Here is a 7,502-nt window from a genome sequence, read left to right as displayed (position 1 = left end):
TTTTGGGATGGATTCCACCCCACAGAGGCTGTAAACGAGCTGTTGGCTGGTCAACTACTGGGTCAAGGGATTTCTCTAATCTCTTGAATTGAGTTTCATCTCAGTTGGATTGAATTCAAACTGTATACCTACAAATAGCTACCAAAGTGTCTCTCTCTCTCTTCTCTCTTTTTCTCTTTCCTTCTTTATATATATAACTCATAAATAAGAGACAGATTGTGTGTGTGTGTGTGTGACCGAATGTAGAAACTACCAATCTGGTCTGTGTGATGGGTCTATAGGTCCAAGCTTTGTTTGAGAATATCACAATCTTTGATATTTTATCTGTGTGTCTAATCTATCTCTCTACTAACATTTCTAAGTTTGATTACAGCAAGAATTTTGGTAAAGGAATAAATAAATCAAAGTTTACTGCTATGTGAGCATCATAAAAAATTCAGGTTTCGTTAGGCATACAGTACAAGATATAAGTTCCATATCAGCTTAGTTGATTATCAAACCCAACTACCAAGAAGAACCAAGTTCCCATAATCTTAAGATAAACCAAACACACTATTTACACCAGCCCTACTAATTTAACTGACAGAAGGCTTATATATTGAATAGAATAAAGGATAAAAGGTCTAGTTGCATCACAAGAGATGAATACCTGGTCAGAGGTCTCTACGAGAGTTCAAATCCTGCATTTGAAGTAATCGCATACAACAGTTTTTCCCTCATAGTGCTTGCTCGTTTATACGTTGGAAGCTGAAGCAATCCACAAAGAAAGACTGAACAAAAAAGATACAGGGATCTTCACAAACAAACAACAAAGGAGACAGAACAACTGAAACTCCACCTTAAGAGTATTGTAGCACGTGGAAGCAGATGGAAGCCTTTCTACATCTTGTCCTCCAATAGCAGCCCAAAGGGAAGTATCACAAGAGACCTGCAGAAGATGAAAAAGCACAAACATAAGAAAAAAACGTACCAAACAGAATGTCACACCTACATTTGAAGCTAAAGTTCAATAACAAACTTTATGGATGATGAAGGTTGGCTGCAAGTATTTGAAACCAAGGAGTGGTGCTCGAGAACAACTAGTCACAAATTTGAGGAGCATGCAACGTTCACTCGGTTCAAACCCTTTCATGACCTGAGACATCAACGAGAGAAATTAAACGAGCCACTCAACTCTCCGCCTATGTCACAAATTGGCATACAGAATACGAAGAAAAAGAATAGATCACGACTTCTGAATATGAGTTATCACCTCCCAGAAGATTTTGATTGTTCGACTGCTATCACTGTAACCACCAGTGTATTTTGTATTCCTCCTTAGGTCATCAACATCAATATCATGGTTTCCTCCAGAGAGTAACTACACAGTAATTTTTGTAAGACAATAGCGCTTCGTAAAAGAGAAAAACTCAAGAAATCATTTCAAAAAAGCCGCATACCTGATTAAATTCATGGGCATTAAATAGTTTCAACCAAGCAGGAGATATAAGGTCAGTCAATCCTCTGTAAAATGCATTTGAAAAGGGAACAATCTGCATTCAAGACATAGGAAAACATTTTTACCTCATGAATTATGAAGTAAATCTTTTTGCAGGATGGTTGACCTGTAGATTCTTTATAAAACGAGAAAAAGACATACATACCTGCCGGTTGAGTTTATAGTCAGCCATTGCATGAATATATTGCATTTTATTCTCATTCATGACTGAAATATCCTTCCCACCGGGTTTGAGCTCAATTATGTTCATTTTTCCACAAAACTCTTCAGTGACTGTGAAATCAAGACAGAGCTCCTTCAAATCACCATCATAATTCTGCGTATAAACAAGAATCTTGATCTCAGAAACCCTCTCTTGTGATACTTACGCAAGATTGAATTTTGACATATGAGATGACAGATATATCACCTGCGATGGTTTTTACCTTGATATACATGAGATTTCTGTAGAGCTCTGGATCTAGCCCTGATAGTTCATCAATAAAGCTATAACGTCCCAAAAGTTTCTGGATGAAAACGTGTGAAAAAGAGTAATCCAGCAGTATTCCCTCGTATAGAGCTTTTCCAACAATTCTTCCAAGAAACTCAATCATCTGAATCCCGTTCTCAAGGTGCCGTGCAGATGGGCTAGGAACAAGCAACCTATCTGACGTAGGGGTTTGCGAGAATAACCCATACCTTTTGGGAAAGAATGGAAAGAAAATGCCAATAAAAACAAAAATTAATCCATTGGACAAGTAACAGCATACGCTAAAATAAAGTATGCATACAGAACAGCTTACTCAGTAGCAAAAGCTGCTTTTGTTATGTCAGTTAAAAACTCTTTTGAAAGCCCACCATAGTCTAGGCCTGCCTCAGGAAGGCCAGACTCATTCACAAACGAGACATGGATGGATGATTTTAGCCTGCTACCAATAGAATTCAGTTGTTGAAATCCATCCTCAACCACATGACCTCGACGAACGACTATCTCTATTGACCTCGCACCAGGTGCATCCACTTCACCAGCCATTTTCCTTGAAGCTTTATCCATGCTGATAAACTCTCTAAACACATGGACCCTGCAGGAATAACAAAACATGTAAATAAACATCAGTCAACAGATAAAAGCAGATAAAGAGTTTGAGGAGACATGTAATAGTTAGTTAGAAGTTTTTGTAGCACAAAAATGACATGGATAGGCTATGAAGGATAAGCAAGGTAAGATTACCTTTCCTCAAATGGAAAGACATGCGGAGTAATTGTTATAACAGAACCCATGCTTGGAGACGTAAGAACATTACTGGTTGGTAAAACCTCATGAGTTCTAGCAGCAAATGCAATTGGAGGTCTACTAGTTCTGCCAGGTGAGAGCCATAGGGCAGAAGGACAAAAAGGGTGTCTGCAATCTCTTTCATACAATAAATGCAAACATCTGATAGCAGAATCCATCAGTTGTCTATTCTCAGGACCTGTACCTCGCAACAATCCATTATACACGAGTGTATTTAGCATTGATGCAATTCTCCGTTGTTTCTCCAGCGTAAAGGGGACCTATATGCCAAAACAAACCTTCAGTTAAATACTAAATAGTATGAGACTAATAACATATACACTGCAGGAAACCATATTGCATTTTTTACCTGCTTTTCATAAAACTGTATGTCATCAAGAACAACGAGTAAATGAGCATAGGTTGCACAAAATAGATGAAGCAGGCATGACACATCTTTGGAGATACCTACAGGACCACACCTCAAAGTTTCCACATCCCACGCATCAGTTGACTCATTAACCTGGCTTGATTCTGGTTGAGCACTAGTACACTCCACATGTTCACGCGGGCCTGGTGATTTACCAGAAAATTTGTTTAGCACATTCACCCACTTGTTGACACCATCATTCTTAAGATGTTTCATTTTCTTCTCAGATGGACTTCTTTTATTCCATGGAGTTTTAACAGATCCTTGAGATAAATCATCAGCACGGCAACCACTTTTAGGTAGTAGGAAACTCTCTAGAGAATTCCACAAAGAGACAATGTATCCAGGACAGAAGGATAGCATGTTAAGGACAGGCAAAGGCCCTACAACAGGATTCAGCACGCAGAAGATTCTCAACATGCATGAATACAATCGTGCTATATCAAGCAATCCTAGTGTTTCTGTATCTTTCTCTGCTATAACACGAATTTCTTTCCCAGAAACTGCCAGCAGTTTTGCGAGATGCCACTGTTGACATACTGGCCGAAGCAATTCCACGAAAGAAATCTTAACTGAATTTTCTCCTTTCTCAGTCTTCAATGTGGCCTCAATATCAGGATGAATATCCTGAGTTCCAACATTTTCAACCTGAGACAAGAGATTCTCGGCTAGAGTCACAATAACATGGCCATACAAGACATAAAACATCTCTGGATTTAATTCTTGTGGATCCATAAAGTCAGTTTCACTACTTGTTGCCAGGGATATGATGTTCCCAATAGCCCATCCAAGAGAAGGAATCTCCATGGTACAACTTTGCTTTTCTGAATGCTCCATTACAGATATTCTGGTCAATATTTTGTCTTTCAAAGTCTGCTGTCACCTGCCACACTTTAATAAGTCCTTCGATTGTTTGGAAAAAAGAAAGTAAACAGGAAAAAGTAACAGAGACTCAAAACAAGCAACCTATTCTCTCTACATTTTTTTTTTTTTGAGACTTTGACAAAAATTAATTGGTCTAAGAAAATTTGATAAAAGTTTTACCAATATAGTGTGAAAGCTTGGCATTAGTATGCTCTTGTGCTTCAGTGCACGTATGAGAGCGCTTGGCAGGCAGAAAACTAGTCGAGGAATCGTCAGTATCAGAGAAACGTATTCTTCAACAGCTACATCCGTGTCCGGTTGATGCTCATCAACAAAAGCAGGCTGTCGCACATGGAATGGTCGTAGAGTCAAAGTTACTGCACTTGTAGTAATCAATAGTCTCTCATCTGTATGTTTGGTTAATGTTTTGATATAACTTCTAACTGCTGAGTAATAACCACTTCTACAGCTCCCTATATACTGAATGATTATCTTTCCAGCTGTTTCTGCATCTTCAAAATTTTCCTTTGTAATGATCTTCCAGCTTTTGGGATCAGTTAAAACAATAAGAATACGCAACAGAAGGGCAGTGACACCAATAACATCTTTTATCCTCTCCTGTGAATAATTACACTCCATGAGAAGGAAGGAGCAGAGAGAAACCATCTTTCGTGTTTGACAGTCCCATGTTTTACTTTCTTCAAATGTACCAACTGCTAGTGAGCAAAAATTGCACCCGTGATCTGCAAAAAGACAATAACAGCATCCATTCAGAATTTCCATCTCTCCTACTTTGCAAGAAGAACGATTACAAATTCAAAGCGAAACAAAAAAAAAATCATACCATTAGAATTGATGCTTTCCAATAGAATCTTAAAGCAAGTTTGCATGCAGTGTATATCTCTTGCATGAATCTTTTGATGTTGGATACACAAAGATCTGATAAAGAAGAGGAACGGTCTCAATACTGTGCTTGATACCCAACTTTTGGTCAGTGTATCAGAACGGCAACTCAGTAAAATCTCCCACTCCCCTTGGATCTCTATAGCTGCCTTCTTTCTCACAATATAAGACCTCCAAACTCTCTACAAGTAAGGGGAAATGATGTAAGGTTATGCCTTCGTCTATATAGCTGAGATGAAATCCCGTTAAACCAAAAACGATCTCCATAAATTCTAAACGCAGAATAAACTGCACAAAACGTTCTTCTACTAATTTTTTCACTATATTAACAAACAACAAAAGATCTTTTTTAACACTTTGAGGCAAAAGTCAACAGAAAGAGGTACCTGAATATAAAGTGCTGCAGCATTAGCACGTCTAGCGTAACTGCGTAGCTCCCTCTCTTGTGAAACTTTAGCAAGCAAGGCATCCCGTGATATCTCTCCACTGCTGGCGCCTCTAAGGGACACCTGATGAGATTTAAGAACATGTATGTAATTAACCTTTTAGATCAACAATTTTGAAAGCAAACCGAAACATAACTTTCAATGTCCCAATCCTAATTAGTTTTACATTTAAAAAAAAAAAAAGTTAATTCCCTCAGAAACAGTCCATTCAAATACTCTAATATTTCCAAATTGAGCCATATTAAGCTTCTTCTTCACTACCAGGAACATTAGACTTCCACCTAATCTAAGTGCTGTAAGGATTAAGAGACCTAAGTTTTCCTAGAAACAAGGAACAGCAGCGAGACGGTTCAAATTCAACAGTATCGGGAGAAGAAGAAGAAGAAGGAGGAGGAGGAGGAGAGGTACCTTGTGTTTGCGATTCAGATCCATTGGATTCGAAAATTAGAGAAAAAAGGAATCGAACGAAATATTTTTGGGCACACGGATCGTTTGTTCGTATCTGTGTTAGGTTGACGTCAAGGTTCAACCCAGTTCTCTTATGACGTCAGCTTTTTTAGTCATAATCAAACATGTGTCATTAGTATGTCATTAGTATCTTTTTTTTTCTATCTCCTCTTTTTACTGTGATTGTTTTTTTTTTCTCCAAGTGATTTGTTTTTTCGTTAAGGATACTTTTTGACAAATTGCATCTTTAGATTGTGTGTTGTACTTTCTAATATAAATTTTTACAAATCCAGCTTTATTTCTTTATTTGTAAAAGCTTTTAATTTTACATACGTAGGCATAATTTAGTTTGTACAAGATTGAATTATGGTATATCTTTCGCCTAAAAATTTACAAAACAGTGAAAATTCTAATTTTTTAAAAACTATTCCCTTTGTTTCAATATATAGGGTCTATTTTTTTTTTGTTGATCGCTGGGTTAGCGACAACGATTGTGCAAAACGACAATAGACTTAAGAGCTGTCAAAACAATACGACAACAAAGGACATCAACGAAGGTGTGCTGGAAAATATGAAGTTCAGGAAAAATACAGTAAAACCTCTATAAATTAATAATGTTGGGACCAAGATATTTTATTAATTTATACTGATATTAATTTATCTATAAATTAATAATTATTATTTTATAGTGTAAATTAATAATTATTAATTTATATGTATATTTTTAATTGTTTAATTTTTTAAAATTATGAATTGAGACAATTTTTGCAAAATAAGATTATGAAATTACAAATATTATAGAAAATTTTTAAAAATAAATTACAAATATTATAAATTAAAGAATATTGTAAATTTATGGTATTGGAATTGAATTTCAAATAATTAAAAATTATTATAGAAAAGAAATTACAAATATTATAGACAAATTCACTTGTACACATGACATAAATATTCATATTTATGAATAAAATTATCAATTATTGTATTTTAATAGTCTATCAAACTATCAAAATGTAAATGATGCATATGTAGAAATTGAAAACTTTAAAATGTTTTAGCTGTTTTATGAAATGTTATAGAATATTTTATACCAGTATAGTTTGAAGATACAATATAACTATTATTTTATAGATATGAGGTTTAAGAGAAACATATTTTACTATATCAACATATATATATATATATATGTAAATTTACATGATTATTAATTTATGATATTATTGGGACCATATTTTATATGGGGATTTCAAAAAAATTATTATCTTATTATCTTATCAAATTTTGTTATTTTTTACACTATCCTGACTTGAGACTATTAAAATTTATTAATTTATAGTGTTTATTAATTTATAGAGTATTAATTTATAGAGGTTTTACTGTACAGGGGTGATGCAGTGGTGGAGGAGTCGCCACAATAACCAGCGATTATATAATTAATTCATGTCAACATCTCTAAAACTATCAGTGGCTGATTTCTTATAAATTATGTTGTCAGTTTCATTTTTTTTTTAGTCGCTGGAATAGCGATCAACAAAAGAACAAGCCCATAGAATGTTTCAGACTTTTTCATTTTATTAAAAAAATGTGAAAATACACTAGATCGACCCAAATTTGGGTAAAAATAACTCAATTTGGGTAATATCTCATTACTAGATTGACACA

At 35.2% G+C, this 7,502-nt stretch overlaps 2 protein-coding genes across 4 annotated transcripts in view; one reads left to right on the top strand and one right to left on the bottom strand.

Moving 5' to 3' along the window:
* The window catches only part of LOC104784040 (GDSL esterase/lipase At3g53100-like), a 2,988-nt gene extending 2,668 nt beyond the window's left edge, over positions 1 to 320 (top strand). The window contains exon 5 of the mRNA XM_010509116.2: positions 50 to 320. Within this exon, the coding sequence (XP_010507418.2) occupies positions 50 to 87 (38 nt within the window). The 3' untranslated portion in view covers positions 88 to 320. The remainder of the gene's footprint in view (positions 1 to 49) is intronic.
* On the bottom strand, positions 31 to 5,936 carry LOC104781163 (E3 ubiquitin-protein ligase UPL7-like). 3 transcript variants are annotated; one of them, XM_010505760.2, is made up of 14 exons: positions 5,802 to 5,929; positions 5,334 to 5,456; positions 4,889 to 5,129; positions 4,225 to 4,787; positions 3,121 to 4,056; positions 2,709 to 3,031; positions 2,281 to 2,559; positions 1,924 to 2,176; positions 1,644 to 1,814; positions 1,440 to 1,532; positions 1,253 to 1,360; positions 1,019 to 1,135; positions 839 to 928; positions 31 to 747 (listed from the first exon to the last, which is right to left on the bottom strand). In XM_010505760.2, exons 1-14 carry the CDS (start codon positions 5,823 to 5,825, stop codon positions 664 to 666), a joined length of 3,405 nt encoding a protein of 1,134 aa, XP_010504062.1. In that variant the 5' UTR covers positions 5,826 to 5,929; the 3' UTR covers positions 31 to 663. The 3 variants fall into 3 exon arrangements, with proteins under 3 accessions (XP_010504062.1, XP_010504066.1, XP_010504067.1); XM_010505764.2 differs by having other exon boundaries at positions 3,121 to 4,053; positions 5,802 to 5,928; XM_010505765.2 differs by lacking the exons at positions 31 to 747; positions 839 to 928; positions 1,019 to 1,135; positions 1,253 to 1,360; positions 1,440 to 1,532 and having other exon boundaries at positions 1,721 to 1,814; positions 1,908 to 2,176; positions 5,802 to 5,936.

Source organism: Camelina sativa, chromosome 4, assembly GCF_000633955.1.
Source record: "Camelina sativa cultivar DH55 chromosome 4, Cs, whole genome shotgun sequence".
Taxonomy (NCBI): domain Eukaryota; kingdom Viridiplantae; phylum Streptophyta; class Magnoliopsida; order Brassicales; family Brassicaceae; genus Camelina; species Camelina sativa.
The sequence above is the reverse complement of the archived record's forward strand: the minus strand, read 5'-3'. Positions and strand labels throughout refer to the sequence as shown.